The sequence below is a fragment of the Scyliorhinus canicula genome, chromosome 12 (genome assembly GCF_902713615.1).
Source record: "Scyliorhinus canicula chromosome 12, sScyCan1.1, whole genome shotgun sequence".
Lineage (NCBI taxonomy): Eukaryota > Metazoa > Chordata > Chondrichthyes > Carcharhiniformes > Scyliorhinidae > Scyliorhinus > Scyliorhinus canicula.
The window spans coordinates 65,269,447-65,295,143 of record NC_052157.1 but is presented as its reverse complement, the minus strand read 5'-3'; the positions used below and the strand labels follow the sequence as shown (position 1 = coordinate 65,295,143).

General features: G+C 50.4%; 1 protein-coding gene across 1 annotated transcript; it reads right to left on the bottom strand.

Moving 5' to 3' along the window:
* Positions 1 to 13,197: 13,197 nt before the first annotated feature.
* Positions 13,198 to 25,067, bottom strand: LOC119974959 (anionic trypsin-1-like). The gene is made up of 5 exons (XM_038814346.1): positions 25,010 to 25,067; positions 22,715 to 22,868; positions 15,855 to 16,114; positions 14,768 to 14,904; positions 13,198 to 13,435 (listed from the first exon to the last, which is right to left on the bottom strand). The coding sequence occupies exons 1-5, from the start codon at positions 25,047 to 25,049 to the stop codon at positions 13,286 to 13,288; spliced, it is 741 nt and encodes a 246-aa protein (XP_038670274.1). The 5' UTR covers positions 25,050 to 25,067; the 3' UTR covers positions 13,198 to 13,285.
* Between the last annotated feature and the right edge of the window lie 630 nt (positions 25,068 to 25,697).

Sequence of the window (25,697 nt, the reverse complement as noted above, 5' to 3'; positions counted from 1 at the left end):
GCCTCCTGTTCCTCTTGGACAGGCTCCTCTGCTGAAGGGTCCTTCCAGAGCAGATCCTGCTCGTGCAGCCTCAGTGCATCCCCCAGGGCTACAGCAGACAGGATGAAGGCCACCATTGCTGGTTGGATTCCGATAACCATTGTCTGCAAGTGGGGAATGTGCATGACATGTTAGCATAGTGCTTACCCCCTGTGCCCAACCAGGTCCTATGGGCTACACGATGGTCTCGGTCTGCACTGCAAGGTTCACCCCCTCCCCCATCCCCATCCTCTCCCCCGGATCCTTTTCCCTTTTCGGTTTTCCTTTTCGGTTTTCCATTTGCTACTCTTGCGACGGAATTCCCCGCACCAGAAGCTAAGTGTTGATGCCGGGATTGAATCAGTGGTGTTCTACGATAGAAAAATTGGCCCCAATCCCAGATCAACCCACCGACCGTTAATGTGCTCCATCGGCGCCATGTTGTCCACGACCGATTGAAAAAGGGTGTTTGATTCGCCAGGTTCAGGAATGACACTACAGAAGCTGATAAGCTGGAGCCGCATATCAGCACTCCACTCCCACACACACTCATCCCAGCCAATGGGATGGCAGCAAGGAGGGCGGCGCCCCATTTCACGGACCCTACTTGACGCAGTGGAGGAGAGGCGTGCCACCCTATACCTTGTGGTGGGAAGGCGGTTGCCATCCGCCACCATGCACCGGGACTGTGTGCAGGTGGGAGGGTCCTGAGCACCATAGGCAAAACCGCAGTTCAGGAAAAAATTCGACAACCTCCTCAGGGTGGCCAGAGTGAGTAGGCAGAAATGTTGGCACTAACCCCCGACCCCCACACCCGTAACACCACCGCCTGGGAGGGCGACCGAAACCCCATCCTGCACCACCTGCCAGCACCCATACCAGCAGACATGGCCAGGCTCCCTGGCCAGGAAGGCTACCAGCTACCCACCCCCTGTGCGGCATGTGTCTGATTGTCTGACACTGCGCATTTTCTGTCTCCCCTCCCTCCTGCCCCAGGAGAAGGTGGCGCACAATCGCTGAGAGGGGGGGACAAAATGGGACAGGGACCACCGAACCTGCGGCCCCTCACCACAGCTGAGTAGCGGGCACTGGAGCTGATCAGTGGGCACAGGGAGAGGGCGGTCACCGAGGCAGAGGTCGGCATCAGCCGAGCAAGTGAGACCCTGCTGAGTTGCAATCGCTCATGGCAATGTATCACCACCCTCACACCCACCACCACGTCTTCACCCCCCCCCCCCAACACACAATAGGGGCTGGTTTAGCACAGGGATAAATGGCTGGCTTTTAAAGCAGGCCAGCAACACGGTTCAATTCCCATACCAGCCTCCCCAAGCAGGTGCCGGAATGTGGTGACTAGGGGCTTTTCACAGTAACTTCATTTGAAGACTACTTGTGACAATAAGCGATTTTCAATTTCATTCCCCCACTACCACCCCCACCCCCACAAACCCGCCAACAGTGCCCCACCACTACCACCCTCCACCCCAACCCACAGTCCTATCATGCGTCTTGTCTAACGTCGTGCAGGATCACCAGTCGATGAGGAGGGCCCCCGGTGTCCCCGGCCCCCGACCCCAACCACAACCTCAACCCAAGGAGGAGAGCAGCGAGGAGGACACGGAAATGGATGGGATCCCTTCACCCGCAGCCAGAGACCCCCCCCCCCGAGCATCAGTCCGCCCACACACCCCCCACCCCCCCCCCCCACCCCCCGAGCATCAGTCCACGGGTGACACTGATTTCCCGTCACAGCTGTCTCTAACACCCTCCACCATCCCAGAGGTTTAGCACAGGGATAAGCACCTTCAGGTGGGAATGTTAGTGAAGAGGCTCCTGGAGCACGACACACATGCTGCAGCGTAGCAGTTGGAGGTAGGAACCTCCGAGCGGGCGGACGGTTAGAGGACGGCTCAACCCCAGGGTTTAGCTGCCGCCCAGACAGCCAGAAAGGTGTTAGGCTGCTTGGAAAGGGCGATCCCATCGATAGAGGAGATGCAGTTGCAGAGTCAGGGATGACATGAGGGGGGTGCCAGCGAACATCCAGCACCCGCAGGTGCAGTTGGAGGAGTCGAACCGCCTGCAGGTGACGGTGACGACCACGCGTGCCCCCCCCAGGCCAACACTGCGTGATTGGCATCCAGGGTGGAGGCCTTGGGGCCGAAGGTTTCAGCTTTGGGTAAACGTGTCCAAGGCACTCCATGCGGCCGGTGGCCGAGGCTCAGGACAGGGCTGCCCTCTCACACCAGTCATGCGATAGGACCACCTGGACATTACAGAGGCTATCCTGAGCATGGCCCAGTCACAGCGGGCCGTTGTTGAGGGTGTCAGTGACTTTTCCCGGACTCTGGTTGACGTGGCACAGAGGGAGGTGGCACAGTTGAAGTGTGCTATGCCGCTTTGTAGAGGGAGGGAGGCCCTGTGCTCCATGCTCTCCATCCTCACCGGCTGTCTCCTGTTCCTCTGGGGCAGGCTCCACTGTTTCAGGGTCATCATTGAGCAGCTCCAGCTCATACAGCCTCAATGCATCTCCCAGGGCTGTGGCGACGAGGACGAAGGCCTCCATTGCTGCTTGAATTGCAAAGTCTGTTGTCTGCAGCGGATGGCAGTCAGACATGTTAGCAGGTGCGTACCATCTTGCCCAACCAGGTCCAGCAAGCCACAAGGCGGCCCCCTGCCCCCGCATGCCCCCCCCCCCCTCATCTCCCATCCCCACACCGACTCCCAGCCATTCCTCCTGGCACACTGCTCACCGGACCCCTGGCCCCGTCCTTGTCCTGCACCATTGAGGCCTCTGGTTCTGGTGCCTGTCCTTTGCTGTCAGGTGTACCTGTGGCTGGCGCTATCCATAAAGCTTGTGCCACACTGCACTACTAGGCGTCACTGTGGGCTGTCAGTGGAATGCACAGCAAGAAAGCCACCTTGCAGGCCATGGCATTGGCGGTCCATGCCTGGGCAGCCCGGTCCCATGGGTGGTCACCCCGATCTCACGGCCCATCATCTGGTTCCACCATGGCTGCCCCAGAGCCTGGTACCCACCCCCCACCACCCCGCACTGCCAGCACTGCCAGCGGCAGGTCCGACAGCCTCTGCATGTACTACCTCCTCTCTCTCCCTCATCAGCCACAGCTCTTGTTTCCTGATATTTAAAACCACAAGTTAAACTCGCCATCAGGAATTCAGCCCATACGAGGCGGAGAATCGCGGAGGCCCCGGGGAATACCGTGTCAGGCCCACTAATGATATGCAAATGCCGTTTACTATATGTGCAGAGTAGAGCGCCACAATTCTGACTTCACAGCAGATTCTCCACCCAATCGCCTTTCCTGATTTTGCCGTTGGCCCATGGATAATCCCACTCTTGGTTCTTGCTTTGCTTTTTATAGTTCTTGTTTGTTCTTTCTTTCCCCAAAACATATTGTATTGTATGTGTCCCTTTTTACCAAATTCCTGCATTTTACATCTTTGCACCAGCTGCATGCCCAGTTTTTCCACATCAATGGCAATTTTGGTCCTCTGCCTGTGTTCGGGTCTCAGCTGGCTTTTTATGGATTCCAGTGCTCAAACTTAATTGTTGGGCTTCCTTAGCTGCTAATTCCATTCAGTTTGCAACTTCCAAAGTCAGGTTTAAGTTGCTTTCTGTTTACAACCTTTTTTGGTTAGCATAGCTTCTTATCCACACACTAGTCTGTCTCAAATAGTGTCATTCAAGACATCTCCAAATTCACACTATTCAGCTAATTTCTTCAAAGCAGCTTCAAACTGTGTGATTGATTCAACTTCTTGTTGGTTACATTTATGGACCTTGAGCCTCTTAGCGATGACCAAAGGCTCAGGTGACAAGTGTCCCTAGAATAACCCCACAATCTCATCGTCGGTTTATGTGCTTGGTTCTTGTGGCTGCACCAGACCTTGCAGGAGATTAAATGTTTCCGCCCCATTGTACTTGGGAAAATTGGGACTACAATATCGGCAACAATTTTATTCACTTGGTCAAAATAATCAAATCTTTAAGTATGTGTGCTCCACCAATCAGTGCTATGGCGCCAGGAAATTCCCCCATTTTTACGATGGAAAACTTGCATCTTTTTTCAAACAAAGTATCCCTGAGCTCAACTTGTTTCCTTCCCATTTTTAGAACACCCCATCTCTAAACTATTGTTTCAGGGTACTTGTCAATCACAGTACTCCCTGTATATTCCAGATCTTTCCGGACAGAGCACGTGACAAGCTTCTTTTCGATGTTGTTTCCTCTGACATCTACATTTCAATTTCAGTTCTTTCAATGGCTGCTACTGATTGTGTTGTTCTCGGTTTTGCTTTACCTGGATGGCTTGGATTTGGAGCGTTGAACAAAGAACAACAAGCTTTGTTAACGAACAAAACTAATTTATCAACACTACAAAAAAAATTTGTAAGTATTCCGAAAGTATAAGGTTACTACATTGAACTATGCTATCTCTAACTGCAGAACTCTCAACTACACAACTGATCTGTCTTATGCCTAAACACCTTCTACCCAGAAGTCGGAGAGACATTCCCTTTTTGTAGGTCTGCTCCCCAGCTCCATCTGGTGGTAGAATAAAGTATCACATTAACTCTTAATGTGCCAAACATTAAACATAATGTCGCACTGATATTTGGCACCTCTCCATCGCCAACCTTGGTGTAGGGAAATTGTTAGCTTCTTAAACTTTTTCGGAAGCCAGCACACGGATCGATGATTTTTCTCTATTTATTTGTTTCTCTGGGAGTTTCAAGTTCCAACCTCCTCATCGCCAGTTTTGTTAGTGGTATTTTCAAAGGCTTGCAGACTACGAAGGTACAAATGTACAAGAGCTTTATTGGAAAGGCATTTACTCTACAGGCTGTTATGATGAACTGCCATTTGCCCATGCAAATGGATGATGATGTATTTATTACATTACGTCATCGGATTGTGAAAGTGACCCTGTTCCAACGAGCGACAAACAGGAAAAACAGTGGTGAGATGCTTTCCTGAACTGCTGCAGTCCCTGAGATGTGGGTACACTAACAGTACTATTAGGGAGGGAGTTCCAGGAATTTGACCCAGCAATCGAGAAGGAATGGCCAATATATTTCAAGTCAGGACAGTAAGTTACTTAGAGGGGAACCTTCAGGTGGTGGTGTTCCCAGGTATCTGCTACCTTTTTCCTTCTAAATGGTAGTGGTCATGGGTTTGGAAGGTGTTGTCCTGGGACTCTTAGTGAGTTCCTGCAGTGTTTCTTGTAGATACACGGCTGTCACAGTGCGTCTGTGGTGGATTAGATTAGATTTAGATTTATTGTCATGTGTACCGAGGTACAGTGAAAAGTATTGTTCTGCATACAGTCCAGACAGATCATTCCATACACGAGAAACATTGGACATACGATAGGTACAGAATGTAAATACATAGACACAGACATCAGGTGAAGCATGCAGAGTGTAGCGCTACACAGTACAGAAGATGCGTAGAGAGATCAGTTCAGTCTACAAGAGGGCCATTCAGGAGTCTGGTAGCAGTGGGGAAGAAGCTATTTTTGAATCTGTTGGTGCGTGTTCTCAGACTTTTGTATCTCCTGCCTGGTGGAAGACGTTAGAAGAGAGAATAACCCGGTGCGAGGGGTCTTTGATTATGCTGCCCGCTTTCCCAAGGCAGCTGGAGGTGTAGACGGAGTCAATGGATGGGAGGCGGGTTTGCATGATGGACTGAGCTGTATTTGCGATTCTCTATAGTTTCTTACAGTCTTGGCCCAAACAGTTGCCATACCAGGCTGTGATGCAGTCAGGTAGGATGTTTTCTTCAGTGCACCTGTAAACATTGGTAAGAGTCAATGTGGACTTGCTGAATTTTCTTAGTCACACACACACACACACACACACACACAACACTCTCCTTAAGAATTAGCAGGAATAGGCAATCTGGCCCCTCAAGCCTGCTCTGCCATTCAATAAGATTATGGCTGATCTTTTTGTGGACTCAGCCCCACTTACCCACCTGTTCACCATAACCCTTAGTTTCTTTACTGTTCAAAAATCTATCTACCTTTGCCTTAAAAACATCCAACGAAGTAGCCTCAACGACTTCACTGGGCAGGGAATTCCACAGATTCGGGGGTGAAGAAGCTCCTCCTCAAATCAGTCCTAAATCTGCTCCCCCTTATTTTGAGGCTATGCCCCCTAGTGATAGTTTCACCTGCTCGTGGAAACAACCTCTCTGCTTCTATCCGATTCATTCCCTTCATAATTTCATATGTTTCTGTAAGATCACCCCCCCCCCTCTTTCTTCTAAATTCCAATGAGTATAGTCCCAGTCTACTCAGTCTCTCCTCATAAGCTGATCCTCTCAACTCCAGAATCAACCTAGTGAACCTCCTCTCCACTCCCTCCAGTGCCAGCACATCCTTTCTCAAGTAAGGAGACCAAAACTGTACAAGGCATTCCAGGTGTGGCCTCACCAGCACCCTGTACAGCTGCAACATTACCTCCCTGTTTTTAAATTCCATCCCTCTAGCAATGAGGACAAAATTCCATTTGACTTCTTAATACCTGCTGCACCTGCAAACCAATGTTTTGTGATTCATGCACATAGACACACGGCTGCAATTTTTTATCATTTAAATAATAGTCCGTTTTGCTGTCATTCCTACCAAAATGGATGTCCTCACATTCATCAACATTGTACTCCATCTGCCAGATCCTTGCCCACTCACTTAAACTATCCATATCCTTCTTCATACTTTCAGTGTCTTCTGCACATTTTGCTCTACCACGCACCTTAGTGTCATCTGGGAACTTTGATACATTACACTTGGTCGCCAACTTCAGATCATCTATGTAAATTGTAAACAATTGGCAACCTTGATGCCATATTCAGTCAAATACTGCCTTGATGTCAAGGGCAGTCACTCTCGCCTCTCCTCTGGCCTCTTTGTAGTATCCAGTGCCTTCAACTATTTCTTAACATCACATGGAGTGAATTGAATTGGCTGAAGACTGTGTTGCACCTGTCTAAACTGCAGTGTGTCTTAACCCGTGTACGGTGGACAAATGACTATGAGATTCAGTTTGTAAAACAGAACAATATTTATTCACGCGCACACAATGGTTATGGTTATTCAATCACACACTCCCAATCATAGGTTACACTATATCCCAATAGCTGCAAGGTTGGCATTGACTGACAAGCATTAATTAGATACAGGCCAGTTATCTGTAGTTCTGGTCTTGTAGTCCTTCCTTAGTTGGTTATGAATCTGGTTCTCTTCTGGCTCTGGTCTTCCTTCTGTTGGTAGTGTGGATGGTCTCCTTTGTCGGCCGGTGGAAGTCACCATTGTTAGTTAGTGCTGCACCAGAGAAAGAATGAATCCGTGCAGTAACTCTCATGCTGTTTGAATTTCATGACTCTTTTGGTGGGCCGTCTCTGGGTCATTTGTCAATCAATTGATCAGGGCTCGATCAGCCTGATCAATCAGGTCCGATCAGGGGCTGCCACATCAATTTTCGGGGAAGCACTCAGTGGCCATGCCTGAAGATGCTGGAAACATGTAGGCCCTTCCAAATAAGGAAGTTAGTTGCCATTGTGTCTGGTCAACAAGTGTGATTAACAGGACAGTTCTATTGATCCTGGGGAGGCCTGGAGATGGCTTTTGCTTATGTCATTCGCAACAACCTGTGTAATATTTTGAAGTCTGCAAAGCCTGGGTGCAACTTTGTTTGATCTGCTCTTCAGCCTGCTTGTCCATACCCTTGACCACTTTTCCCAGCATCCCTTGCTGGATGCCATTTTAGGTGGCCACAACTGACCTCTGTGATGTTCGGCTCCTCCGGAGGAGATCAAGATAGATCAATCGCTCTGCACTTCTGGTTCAAGGTTGTTGTGAATGCCTCAGCCTTGTCTTTTGCACAGATGCAATAGGTTCCTCCATCACTGAGGATGGGGATGTTTGTGGAGCCTCCTCCTCCAGTGAGTTGTCTAATTGTCCATCACCATTCACAGCTGGATGTGGCAGGACTAAGATTAGGTCTGATGCATTTGTTATGGAATTGCTGAGCTCTGCCTATTATTTGCTGCTTATGCTGTTTGGCACACAAATGTTTCTGTGTTGTAGCTTCCCCAGGTCGACACCTCATTTTTGGTAAGCCTGGTGTTGCTCCTGACATGCTCTCCCGCTCTCTTCATTGAACCAGGGTTGGTCCCCTGGCTTGGCGGTCATGGTAGAGTGGGGGATATGCCGGGCCCCGAGGTTGCAGATTGTGGTTCAATACAATTCTGCTGCTGCTGGTGACCCACAGCACCTCATAGACGCCCAGTCTTCAGTTGCTGGATCTGTTTGAAGTCTGTCCAATTTAGTACGGTGGTAATGCCACACAATACGATAGACGGGACTTTATCTCCACAAGGTCTGTGCGATCGGTCACTTCTACTGATACAGTCATGGACAGATGTATCTGCAGCTGGCAGAATGGTGAGAATGAGGTCAAGTGTGTTTTTCCCTCTTGTTGGTTCCCTCACCATCTGCTGCAGTCCCAGTCTCGGAGTAAGCTCAGTCTATGATGGTACTACTGAGCCAGTCTTGGTGATGAACATTGAAGTCCCCCACCCAGAGCATATTCTGTGCCCTTGTCACCCTCAGTACTTCCTCAAAGTGATTCCTCAGCTGATACTGGGCAGCATGTGGTAATCAGCAGGAGATTTCCTTGCCCATGTTTGACCTGGTGCCTTGAGACATCATGGTGTTGATGTTGAGGTCTCCCAGAGTAACTCCCTCCCAACTGTATACCACTGTGCCACTACCGTGAGACAGGACATACCCAGGAAGGGTGATCGTGGTGTCTGGGATGTTATCTGTAAGGTATGATTTTGTGAGTATCATAGAATCATAGAATTTACAGTGCAGAAGGAGGCCATTCAGCCCATCATGTCTGCACCGTCTCTTAGAAAGAGCACCCTACCTAAGCCCACACCTCCACCTTATCCCTGTAACACTGCACCCCATCTCACCTAAGGGCAATGTATCATGGCCAATCCACCTAACCTGCATGTCTTTGGACTGTGGGAGGAATCCGGAGCACCCAGAGGAAACCCACGCACACACGGGGAGGATGTGCAGACTCCGCACAGACAGTGACCCAAGCCGGGAATCAAACCTGGGACCCTCGCACTGTGAAGCCACAGTGCTAACTATGTCAGGCTGTTGCTTGACTAGTTTGTGAGTCAGCTCTCCTAACTTTGGCACAAGCCCCCAGATGCTAATAAGGAGAACTTTTCAGAGTCGGCAGGGCTGGGTTTGCCTTTGGTGTTCCCAGTGTCATGATCGATGCCGGCTGGCCCGATCAGTTTCATTTGTTTTAGTCTTCCAACTGGTTTTAAACACCTGAGTGTTTCCTGGGCCATTGAAGGGGGTATTTCAGAGTTAACCATTTTGCTGTGGGTCTGGAGTCACAAGTTGACTAGGTTAAGAAGTGGTGGGTACATTTCCTACATTAAAGGGCATTAGTGAATCTGAGTGAGTGAGTGTGAGTGAGTGTGTGAGTGTGTGTGTGAGTGAATGTGTAAGTGAGTGTGTGTGTGAGTATGTGCATGATACACAATCAATGGACACGAGACGAAGATAAGATCCAAACGATAGGCTTTAATGCACAAGATGTGTGCCCGGCAGCAGACGTACAGAAGAAAGGCCGACTGCCGGGAAGCACGGGTTCTTATATCCCGCCTTGTAGGCGGAGCCACCTACCTCTCAGCCAATCGGCTGAGAGGCACATGACTTCCTCAGCCAATCGGCTGAGTGGCACATGACTTACCCGGGTCAATGGGCAGCGAGTCCTCTGCACCAATAGCAGCTCACTTCCAAGGTACCGTAATACCCCTAGTCATACTACCACAGTGCATATGTGAGAGAGAGTGTGTGTGTGAGTGAGTGTGTGTGTGAGTGTGTGTGTGCATGTGAGCGTGTCATGTAAGAGTGAGTGCGTGTGTGGGTGAGTGCCTGTGCGTGAGTCTGCGAGTGTGCGTGTGCGCATGGGAGTGAGTGCATGAGTGAGTGTCAGTGTGAGTGAGTGTATGTGAGTGAATGAGTATGTGAGTGAGTTTGTGTGTGTGAATGTGTGTGTGCATTGTGAGTGTGAGTGAACGAGTGTGTGTGTGTGTGCTGGTGGCTGTGTGTGAGTGAGTGTGTGTGAGCATGAGTGTGCATGTGTAAGTGAGTGTCTGCATGTGTGGGTATGTTTCTGTCTGTGTATATGTGCGTGTGTGTACGTGTGAGCATGTGTGTGAGTGAGCGTGTGTGTGTGAGTGATGTGCCTGCCTGTGGCACAGTGGTTAGCACTGCTGCCTCACAGCTCCAGGGACCAAGGTTCAATTCCGGCCTCGGGTGGCAGTCTGTGTGAAGTTTGCACTTTCTCCCCGTGTCTGCGTGGGTTTCCTCCGGGTGCTCCGGTTCCCTCCCACAGTCCAATGATGTGCAGGTTAGGTGGCTTGGCCGTGACCAATGGGGCTTACGTGGATGGAGCAGGGGAGTGGGCCAAGGTAGGGTGCTGTTTCAAAGGGTTTGTGCAGACTCGATGGGCCCAATGGTCTCCTTTTGCACTGCAGTGATGCTACACTATAAGCAATATGAGTGTGTGTGTGTCTATAAGCCCATAAGCCCACAAGAAATATGTTTGTTCAGCCCCTTTCGTTATTCAATAGGATCATGGCTGATCCAACATTCCTCACATCCATTTTCCTGCCCTTTCCCCATAACGCTTGATTCTCTTACTGATCATGAATCTATCTATCTCAGCCTTGTGGTGGTCACCACTGTTGTATATATTACGTATATGAGAAGTAACACGGTAAGGCTCCTGTACTACAGGTACGGGGGTAGATCCCTGCCTGCTGGCTCCGCCCATTAGGCGGAGTATAAATGTGTGTGCTCACCGAGCTGCAGCCATTTTGGCAGCAACTGTAGGAGGCCACACATCTCTGTGTAATAAAGCCTCGATTGCTCTCTACTCTCGTCTCGTCGTAATTGACAGTGCATCAAGCCTTAAATAGACACAAGGGGTGGGATTCTCCGGTAGACGAGGCCGAAATCACCTTCGGTGAGCAGTCGGAGAATCAAAGTTCCCGACCGAATCGGGGGATTGCGGCTTTCGCGATGCTCCACCCCATGTAAAGTGGCATATCGACAGCGGACGTTGCCTGAGGCCCGCCCCCCAATTCTCCGCCCCCACTCGACCGAGTTCCCGACGGTGTTGGTCACGTGTGGTCTCATCCGTCGGGAACTTTGCGTGGCGGCTGCAGATTCAGGCCTGCGCTGCCACAGCCGAGGGAAAGCCAATCCCTGGGCAGAGGGGACTGTGGCAGGGGCTGGGTACACTGTCGGGGGATGGTCCGGGGCGCTTGAGCCAGCCAAAGGCGGGGGGGCACCATTTTGCAAGCCGGGCCCGCGAGCGGCCGCCATTGAGCACATGCGCGGCCACGGACCCGACAATTCTCTGGGGCATATCGGCAGCTCGAGCCGGGGGTCTACGCTGCCGGCATGCTCGCCCCCAGCTACACGGAGGACCGGCGGCCGTTTGGCGCCGGAAATTAGGGCGTAAAACGCCACCGTTCCCATGCCAACGTGAGGACAAAGCCTCACAATTGAAGAATCCAGCCCCAAGACTTTACCCCCACAACTCCCTGTGGCAAAGATTTCTCACAATCCTCCTAATCTAAGTCTTAAATTGACACCCCTTTATTCTGAGACTATGCTCTCTGGTCCTAGACCCACCCCTGAGGGGAAAAGTCCTCTCAGCAATGACCCTGTGAAGCCCCATAAGAATTTGTTTCAGTGAGATCACCTCTTATTCTTCTAAATTCGAATGAGTAGAGTTCCAATCTGTTTAACGTTTGCTCATAAGACAATCTCTCCATACCAGGGTTCATCAATGTGAACCTTTTATGAACCACATGTGTGCCTGTGTTTGTGTGTGAGAGTGTGTAGGTGTGGGTGTATGTTGGTATGTGTGCTTGTGTGTGTGTTAGTGTTTATGTCTGGGTGTGTGTGGATGTGAGTGTACGTTGCTAAGTTGTTTGTGTGTGTGTTAATGTTTCTGTCTGAGTGCGAGTGTGTGCTTGTGAGGGTGTGTGGGTGTGAGTGCATGTGGGTATGTGTGTTTGTGTGTGTTTGTGTCTGATGCGAGTGTGTGTGTGTGCCTTTGCGTGTGAGTGTGTGTCTGTATCAGTATGTGAGTACAAGTGTGTTGTGTGTGTGTATTGTGTGTGTGTGTGCATGTGGGTATGTATGCTTTTGTGTGGGTGTGAGCAGTGTCTGTGAAAATATGTGAGTGTGATGTGTGTGTGTGAGTGGGGGTGGGTGGGAGTGTGTGTGAGTGTGAGTTTGAGTGAGTGTGTGTGTGAGTGTATCTTTGTGTGTGAGTGTGAGTATGTGAGTGTGCGTTTGAGTGAGTGCATGTGAGTTTCTGCGTGCGGGTTTGTGTGTGTGTGAGTGGGTGTGTGTGGGAGTGTGTGGAAGTCTGTGTGTGAGTGTGCGAGATTGAGTGAGTGTGTGTGTGAGTGAGTCTGTGTGTGTGAGTGTGTGCATGTGAGTGTGAGTTTGAGTGAGTACATGTGAGTTTGTGTGTACGATGGTGTGTGCATGTGAGTGTGAGTTTGAGTGAGTGCATGTGAGTTTGTGTGTGCGATAGTGTGTGTGTGAGCGTGCATGTGTATGAAAGTGTGTGTGAGTGTGATAAGTGAGTGTATGGGGGAGTGTGTGGGGAAGTGTGTGGTAGCCTGTGTCTGTGAGTGTGTGAGTGAGTCTGTGTGTGAGTGGGAGCATGTGAGTGTGAGTTTGAGTGAGTGCATGGCAGTGTGTGAGTGTATGCGATAGTTTGTATGTGAGTGTGAATGCGTGTGTGTGAGTGTGATGTGTGTGTGAGTGTGTGCGATAGTGTATGTGAGTGTGAGCTTGCGTGTGAATGTGTGTGTGTGTAAGTGTGTGTGAGTTTGAGTGAGTGTGTGTGTGAGTGAGTCTGTGAGTGTGAGCATGTGAGTGTGAATTTGAGTGAGTGTATGTGTGTGCGAGTGTGGGCGATAGTGTGTGCGCGCGAGTGTGATGTCTGTAAGAGTGTGATGTGTGTGTGAGTGTGTGTGTGAGCCTGCGTGTGTGAATGTGTCCTTCAATATGAAGAAAGGAGAAGAGACAGAAGTGAACTCCGAGTGAACCATTTATTAATTGGAGAGCAGACCAGTACAATCGTGTGTCCGTGTTGGTAACAAGGTTGACTGAAGACAATCTCACTTTGTAGCCATGATTTCATTGATCCAGGGCAGGAATGCGCATACCTTTGTGTACACACCAGGGGAGTCTTTCAATGCACATCCCCGTCCCCATGACACAATACCTTGGAGGATACCGTCACACACCAAAGGTCCGCCGGAGTCTCCCTGTGGTAGCAATTAAGAAGACAATTGAACAATAAATGTTTCAGGGAAAGAGATATGAACATGGAGGGTTTGGGATGGAAAGATATCCATTTATACAGCGGAAGGGAAGGGACGAATGAATGATCACTTTACAACTCGCGCCACTACACAGCCAGCAGTATAACTCTAGTTTGTTGGTTGTTCAATTCCCTTCTATGAATATAGCACCTACATTCCGGCAGGTGTGTGAGAGAACAGTTCCGATGTGCCATGGTAAGAAGGATGCTCAACAGCGGTTTTGATCTTTATGTAAATCAACCCAATGTCTCATTTGACAGTTAACTATTCTCAGTTTTCTTTTATCCCTATTTTGTTAGGTGAAGCAGCAGTCCTAACCACTGTGTTAACCTTGTCCACCATTTAAAAATTGTCCACCATTTTAAAATTGTACACCATTTTGAAATTGTCCACCATTTTGGAACTGTCCGCCATTTTGTGTTTGTAATGTCATTTCTATTTACAACAAATGGTTTGCATTTACATAGCACCTTTAGTCCAAAGATGTGCAGCTTAGGTGGATTGGCCATGCTGAATTGCCCCTTAGTGTCCAGAGATGTGCACGTTAAGGGGGGTTACCGGGGTAGGGTGGCGTGGGTGAGGGTGTGGACATGGGTGGTGTGCTCTTTTGAAGGTTCTCTGCAGACCCGATGGGCCGAATGGCCTCCTTCTGCACTGTAGGGATTATTTGATGATTCTATGACCTTTAACATAGCAAAATATCCCAAAGTGCTTCACAGGAATGATTAACAAACAAAAATTGACACCAGCCACATAAGGAAATATTACAGGGCCCCAGGCAACTAAAGGCACAGACGCCAATGGTGAAGATAGGGGGATATACAAGAGACCAAAATTGAGATGGAGATCAGGAAAATCCCCATTTCCTCGAAGCACATTATGATATCTATGGGGAGTGGACAAGGATGTCTCTGCTATCGAGAAACCGCACTGAATCACAGAGTAATTGGCAGTCCTGTCTGAGTGGTTAGGCGTCGCTCGACCCGGAGCCAACAGACCATGATGTCGATCCCCAGCTTAGAGGCTTCAGCCCCATAATTCCAGGCCAATAATCATTCCTCAAGCAAATTTACTGAACAGTGGTTGACAGGGGTCGTTATGCCGCTGCTGTTCGTGCAATCTCACTGTCGGCAGATTGATATTAGAAGAGCAATTGCATTGTGAGAGATGCTACAGAAACACAAGTAGTTTCTTAAGTCCCTTTATGTGAATTTGATAGAATAGGGTGCGCTCGAATAAAGAATGGAAAGTCAGTCCTGGAGTAATGGTACCTACATTGCAAGCATCTTTTCCACCCTCCATGTAACCAGCACAGATCATGTTGCTGGTGATAAGTCCAGGGTAGGCAGATTTACATGCAGCGTCATTCATCAATGGCACCTTCACACAACGGAGAGCATCTGGCATGAACACTTCAGAGAGAAAAGCAAAAATTCTCCATTATACACGGCAGAGACCCAGCACCTTTCCTTCAACTTCGGTCCACACACAACCCATTCTCACTCTGTCCCCATCAAACACTCCCAGGATAGGTACAGCATGGGGTTAGATACAGAGTAAAGCTCCCTTTAAACTGTCCCCATCAAACACTCCCAGGACAGGTACAGCACGGGGTTAGATACAGAGTAAAACTCCCTCTACACTGTCCCCATCAAACACTCCCAGGACAGGTACAGCAGGGGGTTAGATACAGAGTAAAGCTCCCTTTACACTGTCCTCATCAAACACTCCCAGGACAGGTACAGCACAGGGTTAGACACAGAGTGAAGCTCCCTCTACACTGTCCTCATCAAACACTCCCAGGACAGGTACAGCACAGGGTTAGACACAGAGTGAAGCTCCCTCTACACTGTCCCCATCAAACATTCTGTGGTAGTATGACTAGGGGTATTAAGGTATCTGGAAGTGTGAGCTGCCATTAGTGCAGAGGACTCGCTGCCCATTGGCCCAGGTATGTCATGTGCCTCTCAGCCGATTGGCTGAGAGGTAGGTAGCTCCGCCTACAAGGCGGGGTATAAGAACCCGTGTTCCCCTGCAGTCTGCCATTCTTCTGTACACCTGCTGCCGGGTACACTTGTTGTGTATTAAAGCCTATCGTTCGGACTCTATCTACGTTTCGTGTCCATTGATTGTGCATCACATTCCCAGTGCAGGCACAGCACGGAGTTAGATACAGAGTAAAGCTCTCTCTACAATGTCCCCACCAAACGCTCCCAGGACAGGCACCCCACCGGTTTGTGCTGAGGTGTCTTTGGGACATTGCTCTGATAGCGTCCCAGCGCTGACAGGACTTTGGTCATCACATCCTCCGGTGACCACTCTGCCTAACTGAAATGAGAGACGCTGGAATAGATGCACCTACCACTATCGGAGTAGATATTTCCCCATCCGGAGACGACGCACTGAGTGTAGGGGAGTGGACATTCAGTTGGAAGTTGTACTGGTCTGATCGAATCAGTCATCATGACCGGCCGTTCGAGTTTAACTAGCATGATGTCATTGTCAAGGGTTTGGTAATCATACTTCTGGTTCCAGTAGATGCTCTCCACCCTTATGAGCTGCTCAGTGGCTGCATGCGCCGTCAGGCTGTGTGCTCCGAGCAGAACTTTGAGATAATAGGGACTGTGAAGAAAAGGCCAGTGTGTTACATGTCATTTCACACAAGAGTCGCGACCAACATCCACCTCCGGTTCCCTTTAAACATTCCAAATAGGGACAGAGAGCTCGTCCTTCATCAGTATCCTCCCTCCCATCAGTTCCCCATCTCACCATCTCTCTACAAACCCACGACATCTACCATCTATGAGGACAAGGGCAGCAGATACCTGGCAGCAGCACCACCTGGAAGTTCATCTCCAAGTCACTCACCACCCTGACTTGGAATTTCTCGATCATTCCTTCGAACCCTGGAACTCCCTCCCTAACAGCTCAGTGGGTGCACCCACTGCACAGTGACTGCAGTGGTTCAAAAAGAAAGGTCTCAAGGGGCAATTAGGAATGGACAACAAATGTTGGGCCCAGCCAGTGACACCCACATCCCGTGAATGCATATTTTTCAGGAGGAAAGTGGTAGCGTCCGAATCAGAAAGTCATGGGTTCATGCCCCATACGGAAGACCTGAACTCGTAATAGATTTTTACGACACGGGAGGAGGCCATTCAGTCCGTTGGGTTAATGCTGTCTCTCTGTACACCAGTCAATCCCATTCTCCCCGCTCTATCCTGGTATCTGATACTTTGTTTCCACCTGTCTTGGATTACTCCAAGGGTTCTTTGTGATTCGGGCACAATATGATTAAGAGAACAACGACAGAAGTTTGTCTACTCTACTGATAAGAATAATATGATAAAAGAATATAATATAAAAAGAATATAAAACAAGAAAATAACACAAGACTCTCTCGCCCATCTGCTTGTCGGGGACCCTGGGATCGAAGGCAGCTGCGAGAATCAGCTCCTGGCACCTGTCGTGATTCTGGTCTGAGATGAAGTTAAACGAACGAGCAAAAGGCCTGATATTTATACAGTGGAGTAAATAAGTCTAATAGACAAGATAAGCAGTTGGGAAAGTCTGCAAGGTACATGAGAACGCCTAAGTCTGGACATGTTCCAGAAAAATCCTGGCCCTGGAAGACTCCTCACAGTGAGCAAAATTAATCGTTTATACCATGAAAATCCACTCCAATTTCCTTTTGAAATTGTTCACAGTCTCCACTACCTCAGCTCTCCACTCCCCCGCCCCAACATTCCAGGTGCATTGGCTGAGTGAAATTCATTCTACCTCAAATCCCAACCGCCCCCTTCCCGAAACTTTCAATCTGTGACCACCTGGACCCTCTTAATGGGAACAGCATTGCTTTCTCTACCTTATCTAAACTTGTCACCACCTTGTCCATCTCTATCAAATCCTCACACAATCTCCAACAGCAACCCCAGGCTTCTCCAAGCTGAACCTTGGAGCTAAAATCCCCTCATCGCTCGATCCCTATTATTTCCAACCTTGAGGGCTTGGAACTTTCTATTTAGGATGCCCCAGAAATGCTAATGCATTGTGGCCCCCTTTGTCAGCATATCCAACCATCTTCAAAATTTACAAATCTATAAATGAACTCTCAGGACCCTCTATCAGAGCAAACAGACTTCCATTCAGTCTATATCAACTCTCACTGCACTCAGAGTATTGGTACTGAGCGGGTGCTGCATTGTCATTGTGACAGTACTGAGGGAGTGCTACACTGTCAGAGAGTCAGTACTGAGAGAGTGCTGCACTGTCAGAGGGTCAGTACTGAGGGAGTGCTGCACTGTCAGAGGGTCAGTACTGAGAGAGTGCTGCACTGTCAGAGGGTCAGTATTGAGAGAGTGCTGCACTGTCAGAGGGTCAGTACTGAGAGAGTGCTGCACTGTCAGAGGGTCAGTACTGAGGGAGTGCTGCACTGTCAGAGGGTCAGTACTGAGGGAGCGCTGCACTGTCAGAGGGTCAGTACAGAGGGAGTGCTGCACTGACAGAGGGTCAGTACTGAGAGAGTGCTGCACTGTCAGAGGGTCAGTACTGAGGGAGTGCTGTACTGTCAGAGGGTCAGTACTGAGGGAGTGCTGCACTGTCAGAGAATCAGTGTTGAGGGAGTGCTGCACTGTCAGAGGGTCAGTACTGAGAGAGTGCTGCACTGTCAGAGGGTCAGTACTGAGGGAGTGCTGTGCTGTCAGAGGGTCAGTACTGAGGGAGAGCTGCACTGTCAGAGAATCAGTGTTGAGGGAGTGCTGCACTGTCAGAGGGTCAGTACTGAGAGAGTGCTGCACTGTCAGAGGGTCAGTACTGAGGGAGTGCTGCACTGTCAGAGGGTCAGTACTGAGGAGTGAGCTGCACGGTCAGAGGGTCAGTACTGAGGGAGTGCTGCACTGTCAGAGGGTCAGTACTGAGGAGTGCTGCACTGTCAGAGGGTCAGTCCTGAGGGAGTGCTGCACTGCCACAGGGTCAGTACTGAGGGATTGCTGCACTGTCAGAGTGCCAGTACTGAGAGAGTGCTGCACTGTCAGAGGGTCAGTATTGAGGGAGTGTTGCACTATCAGAGGGTCAGTACTGAGAGAGTGCTGCACTGTCAGAGGGTCAGTACTGAGGGAGTGCTGCACTGTCAGAGGGTCAGTACTGAGGGAGCGCTGCACTGTCAGAGGGTCAGTACAGAGGGAGTGCTGCACTGTCAGAGGGTCAGAACTGAGGGAGCGCTGCACTGTCAGAGGGTCAGGACTGAGAGAGTGCTGCACTGTCAGAGAGTCAGTACTGAGGGAGTGCTGCACTGTGAGAGGGTCAGTACTGAGAGAGTGCTGCACTGTCAGAGGGTCAGTACTGAGGGTGTGCTGTACTGTCAGAGGGTCAGTACTGAGAGAGTGCTGCACTGTCAGAGGGTCAGTACTGAGGGTGTGCTGTACTGTCAGAGGGTCAGTACTGAGTGAGTGCTGCACTGTCAGAGGGTCAGTACTGAGAGAGTGCTGCACTGTCAGAGGGTCAGTACTGAGTGAGTGCTGTACTGTCAGAGGGTCAGTACTGAGGGAGTGCTGCACTGTCAGAGAATCAGTGTTGAGGGAGTGCTGCACTGTCAGAGGGTCAGTACTGAGAGAGTGCTGCACTGTCAGAGGGTCAGTACTGAGGGAGTGCTGTGCTGTCAGAGGGTCAGTACTGAGAGAGTGCTGCACTGTCAGAGGGTCAGTACTGAGGGAGTGCTGTGCTGTCAGAGGGTCAGTACAGAGGGAGTGCTGCACTGTCAGAGGGTCAGTACTGAGACAGTGCTGCACTGTCAGAGGATCAGTACTGAGTGAGCTGCACGGTCAGAGGGTCAGTACTGAGGGAGTGCTGCACTGTCAGAGGGTCAGTACTGAGGGAGTGCTGCACTGTCAGAGGGTCAGTGCTGAGGGAGTGCTGCACTGTCAGAGGGTCAGTACTGAGGGAGCGCTGCACTGTCAGAGGGTCAGTACAGAGGGAGTGCTGCACTGTCAGAGGGTCAGTACTGAGGGAGTGCTGTGCTGTCAGAGGGTCAGTACTGAGGGAGAGCTGCACTGTCAGAGAATCAGTGTTGAGGGAGTGCTGCACTGTCAGAGGGTCAGTACTGAGAGAGTGCTGCACTGTCAGAGGGTCAGTACTGAGGGAGTGCTGCACTGTCAGAGGGTCAGTACTGAGGAGTGAGCTGCACGGTCAGAGGGTCAGTACTGAGGGAGTGCTGCACTGTCAGAGGGTCAGTACTGAGGAGTGCTGCACTGTCAGAGGGTCAGTCCTGAGGGAGTGCTGCACTGCCACAGGGTCAGTACTGAGGGATTGCTGCACTGTCAGAGTGCCAGTACTGAGAGAGTGCTGCACTGTCAGAGGGTCAGTATTGAGGGAGTGTTGCACTATCAGAGGGTCAGTACTGAGAGAGTGCTGCACTGTCAGAGGGTCAGTACTGAGGGAGTGCTGCACTGTCAGAGGGTCAGTACTGAGGGAGCGCTGCACTGTCAGAGGGTCAGTACAGAGGGAGTGCTGCACTGTCAGAGGGTCAGTACTGAGGGAGCGCTGCACTGTCAGAGGGTCAGGACTGAGAGAGTGCTGCACTGTCAGAGAGTCAGTACTGAGGGAGTGCTGCACTGTGAGAGGGTCAGTACTGAGAGAGTGCTGCACTGTCAGAGGGTCAGTACTGAGGGTGTGCTGTACTGTCAGAGGGTCAGTACTGAGAGAGTGCTGCACTGTCAGAGGGTCAGTACTGAGGGTGTGCTGTACTGTCAGAGGGTCAGTACTGAGTGAGTGCTGCACTGTCAGAGGGTCAGTACTGAGAGAGTGCTGCACTGTCAGAGGGTCAGTACTGAGTGAGTGCTGTACTGTCAGAGGGTCAGTACTGAGGGAGTGCTGCACTGTCAGAGAATCAGTGTTGAGGGAGTGCTGCACTGTCAGAGGGTCAGTACTGAGAGAGTGCTGCACTGTCAGAGGGTCAGTACTGAGGGAGTGCTGTGCTGTCAGAGGGTCAGTACTGAGAGAGTGCTGCACTGTCAGAGGGTCAGTACTGAGGGAGTGCTGTGCTGTCAGAGGGTCAGTACAGAGGGAGTGCTGCACTGTCAGAGGGTCAGTACTGAGACAGTGCTGCACTGTCAGAGGATCAGTACTGAGTGAGCTGCACGGTCAGAGGGTCAGTACTGAGGGAGTGCTGCACTGTCAGAGGGTCAGTACTGAGGGAGTGCTGCACTGTCAGAGGGTCAGTGCTGAGGGAGTGCTGCACTGTCAGAGGGTCAGTACTGAGGGAGCGCTGCACTGTCAGAGGGTCAGTACAGAGGGAGTGCTGCACTGTCAGAGGGTCAGTACTGAGGGAGTACGGCACTGTGAGAAGGTCAGTACTGAGGGAGTGCTGCACTGTCAGAGCGTCAGTACTGAGGGAGGGCTGCACTGTCAGAGGGTCAGTACTGTGGGAGTGCTGCACTGTCAGAGGGTCAGTACTGAGGGAGTGCTGCACTGTCAGAGGGTCAGTACTGAGGGAGTGCTGCACTGTCAGAGAGTCAGTACTGAGGTACTGCCACACTGTCAGAGGGTCAGTACTGAGGGAGTGCTGCACTGTCAGAGAGTCAGTACTGAGGGACTGCCACACTGTCAGAGGTTGAGTACTGAGGGAGTACGGCACTGTAACCAATGCTGTCTTCCTGACAAGATAAAAAATTGCGGCTCCTTTCACAATTGTGTCTACAAGTCCCCCTGGTCAGCACTCGGAAGTAGCTGGGCTGGGGATGGAGTAATGGGGGAGCGCTGCCCTGTGGTGTGGTGGGGGGTGGGGGGGGGGGGGGGGGGGGTGGGGGGTGGGGGGGGGGGGGTTGGGGGGGGTGGTGGGGGGGGGGGGGTGGGGGGATGGGTGGGGGGGTGGGGGGGGGTGGGGGGGGGGGGGGAGGGGTTTCCCCCTGGCGCCCTGGGGACTATATTTACCATTTGACTAACATTGCTGACAAGCATATGAGGCGGACCTCTGAGAATCCGCCGTGGTGAGGAAGGCCTGAGAAACACAGCGAGCTGTTCAAAACTCCATTGTCTTCGAAGAGAAGATCTGTAAAATTCCACCTGCTGTTGAACCATTATCACAATGTCTCCTGTGAACTCTTGCTCTGCGTCAATTGTCCGCCACACTTTCAGCATATCAAATAAACATCCTCAACTTCCTTTCATGGGTGTGGGCACTTGTTGCCCATTCCTAATTGCCCTTTCAACTGAGTGACTCGCTCGACTATTTCAAGGGGTATTTTAGAGTCAACCACCTTTCTGAGGGTTTGGAGTCATATGTCGGCCAGATTTCCTTCCCCTAAGGGACATTAGTGAACCAGACGGGGTTTTTTACATCAATCAATAGGGTTTCATGGTCATCATTCGACTTTTAATTGCAGATTTTTATTTAATACAAGTTGCAGATACCACCTGCCAGGGTGGAACTGGAACTCAGGCCCCCCAGAGCGTTACCCTGGAGTACGCGTTGAGTGACAAAACCGCTATGCAACTGCCTTCACAAGGAGGTTAAACCTATATAAAACACTGGATCAGCCTCCTCTGGAGCATTGTGTCCAGTCAGGGTGTCACACTTTCGGAAGCAATGGATGGCATTAGAGAGAGAGGGAAGGAGGGTAGGGCACAGAGAAAGATTTGCAAGAATGGTTCTGGGGTTGAGGAACAAAAGCAAATGACTGCAGATGATGGAACCCAGAAATTCAAAACAGAATTATTCCACGGATGGGGGACTTCAGTGACTGGGATCAATTTGGGAATTTGGGACAGCTTACTTTAGGTGAAGAGAAGGGGGAGAGGGAGATTTGATTGGGGTGATCACACTCACTAGGCGGGGGATTGAGGGGGGGGGGGGGCGATGGTGAGTCTGGACAGAGGGAATTGGGAGAGAAACTGTTCCCATTGGGGGAAGGATCGGGAACCAGAGGGGACACAGATTTAAGCTGATTGGTGAAAGATGCAATGGGGACACAAGGGGGAAACTTTATCACCCAGAGAGTGGCTAGGATCGGGAACAGACTGCCCAAGAGTGTGGGGGAGGCAGGTTCAATGGAGGAACCGGAAAGAGAATTGGGATTGTTATCTGGAAAGAAAAAGCTGCAGCTGATCAGGGAGAAGGCGAGGGAAGTGAGACAGGCTGAGTTCCTCTCGCATAGCGCTCCCATGTACGTGGCGGGTTCGAATAAGGAATTCCTTCTGGAAGTAATCATGCAGATAAAACTCACTTACTTGTACCAGCAGTGGGCCGCAGAAATGACCCATCTGTCGCTGATCAGAGAGCCTCCACAGCCATGGTAGCCCATGTCCAGAGAGACCTGCCACGGTACACCGTGGGGGCTGCATTCGTAACCCCCCACAATCTTCTCATCGGAAGTTGCAGCAGCTGCAATTAAAGGATACATTACACAAGTTACCAGCCAGGCAATGGGCCATTTAAAGATGGAGAACACAAGGACTTATGGACTTGGAGCAATAGGAGGCTATTTAGCCCCTCAGGCCGACTCCCCTATCAACAAGATCATGGCTGATCTTCTAACTCGCCTCACTTGCCTTCCCTATCGCTTCGTGTCATAAACCTATCAATCCCTACTCAGTGACGGAGCACCAACAGCTCTGGGGAGGGGGGGAATTCCAAAGATTCATGTCTTGGTTCCCCAGGACGACAATTTGTTCGTACCGATTAAAACACCGAGAGTCTGAGAAGCGATCTTTCAAGCAGTGAACTTTATTTTTCCTAGCACAAGAAAAACAAAGCTGGGATGTCCGGAACAATCCGACGAGCCTCAGGGCTTACTGTCTTTTATGTACATTTCAACTCCATATCTCAAACTCTTATCTTACTTTACAGCCCTCTTATCTTGCTTTTCAATCTGACCTTGCTTTGGCCACCATTGTTTTTAGTTGGCCCTTTATCTGTCCCATTTGAGATTGGTCGCTCCCTATTTCCTCTCTTTGCTTCTTAAACCATGGTGGTTATAACTCTTGTCCTTATCTTGTTCCTGTGTAAACTTCCCTGCTTGTGAAACAATCGTGGTTTTGCTGACTTAGGCCGAATGTATAGAAAAACATGCTCACTCTATTCTTGTCTTTTTATGGCCGTTATTTATGGTCAACCATTAAGTTGAGCCTCTGAGCCGTATTCATTGTTCTCCCAAGTGACTATTATTTGTCTTTGTTAATTAGTAAATGCTATACTACTTTTCTGGGTCTTCTGCTTTAATCATATTAACTATACTTGATTACATTAGGTCACACGAGGTATATTAACTATACTTGATTACATTAGGTCACACGAGGTTACCCTAGGTTACATACTCATCTCAATACTCACCTAAATCTACTTTGTCATTTCACTAAAACCTATGGTTCTGAACTTCATACCTAACTCATACAATATCCAGTACAAATTCCCTTACATTCACCACTGTCTGAGTGAAGACATTTCTCCATATCTTAGCCCAAAAGAGCCAACCATTTATCACGAGGCTATGACCCCTGACCCCCACCCTGTGTCTTAATGTTTTACTTTCCGGTTGGGGCTGCGGGAAGGGGTGAAAGAAACCTCTTAGGCATCGCGGTGGCACAGTGGTTAGCACTGCTGCCTCACGGTGCCAGTGACCCGGGTTTGATTCCGAACTTGGGTGACTGTGTGGAGTTTGCACGTTCTCCCTGTTCTCTAAGCGGGTTTCCTCCGGGTGTACTGGTTTCCTCCCTCATTCCAAAGAAGCACAGGTTCGGTGGGGTTATGGGGGGTAGACTGGAGGATTGGGCATGAGTGGGGTGCCCTTTCGGAGGGCTAGTGAAGACTCGATAGGCCCAACGGCCTCCTTCGGCACTGTAGGGATTCTATGGAGTGGTGTCTTTCACCCTGTCAAAGCCTCTCAGGATTAAGTACTCACGTTTCAGTGAGATCACCTTTCCAGTGGATGTCGGTCCTCTCCACTCCACTCAATCCCTCCTCCCACTGGCAACATCCCGCATCCCGGGAATCAGTCAAATGATCCTTCCTGGCACCCCCCACCTCATAGCCTTCCTGGCACCCCCACCTCATAGCCTTCCTGGCACCCCCACCTCATAGAATCATAGAAGCCCTACAGTGTGGAAGGAGGCCATTCCCAAAACAGGAAATCCCGTCACTCATGGACCCTCTCCAGTGGGGACATAGATCATAGAGATCATAGAACATACAATGCAGAAAGAGGCCATTCGGCCCACCGAGTCTGCACTGACCCATTTAAGCCCTCACTTCCACCCAATTCCTGTAACCCAATAACCCCTCATAATCTTTTGGGTCACAAAGGGACATTTATCATGGCCAATCCACCTAACCTGCACTTCTTTGAACTGTGAGAGGAAACCCACGCAGCCACGGAGAGAACGTGCGGACTCTGCACAGACAGTGACCAAGCGGGGAATCGAACCTGGGACCCTGGCGTTGTGAAGCCACAGTGCTAGTCACTTGTGCTACCGTGCTGCCCTGTGCTGCCCATGCTCCTGTAGCTGGCACACATAATCCTTGCTTACCCGCAGCTACAAGGAGCAGAGAGAGCAGCAAACACCTCATCCTGACACTAAAGTCAATTTCAGGTCAGTAACAGCGGTAGGGGTGGTGGCTATTTATCCTCTACCGCCCCTCACCCCCAACCTCCCCACCCAACACCCGCCTGTGAAAATTCACCTGCCGTGTTGGAAACAGATGGAATTCTCGCCAAGAGATAGCACAAGCGATTCAGCCAGAAGGTCATTTGCAAGCAAGTGTTGGCTTCTCACACTCGGTGAAGAGGGAGCCATGGTGACGCTGCGGGGCAAGGGAAGCGGATTGGTCAGAAACCTCCAGGCTGCCACCTGATGCTTTCTCTCCTGGCACCCTCATTAGCCCAGGGCTGAATTCGATCTGAAGTTCAGGGACAAGGTCAGGTTATAGAATCACAGAGCATTAGAGGAGGCCATTCGACCCATCGTTCCTATTCTGGCTCTCTCTAATTAGTCCCCAAGTATCTCCACCCCCCACCACGTCCTCTCTCCTGCATATTCTTGAAATATTTTCCCCTTCCAGTATTTCTCCAATTCCCCCTTTTGAAAGTTCAGATTGAATCGGTGCAGAAGGAGGCCATTCAGCCCATCGAATCTGCACGGGTTTCTGAAAGAGCACCCTACTGAGGCCCACTTCCCCACCCTATCCTCATAGCTCTGTAGCCCTACCTAACCTGCA

Coding starts and splice junctions, on each gene's coding strand:
- LOC119974959 (XM_038814346.1), bottom strand. CDS start 25,049: ATGAGGTGTTTGCTGCTCTCTCTGCTCCTTGTAGCTGCGG. Junction 22,869..25,009: donor TCTGCTCCTTGTAGCTGCGG/GTAAGCAAGGAT, acceptor CTTTAATTGCAG/CTGCTGCAACTTCCGATGAG. Junction 16,115..22,714: donor GCGGCCCACTGCTGGTACAA/GTAAGTGAGTTT, acceptor TTTTCTTCACAG/TCCCTATTATCTCAAAGTTC.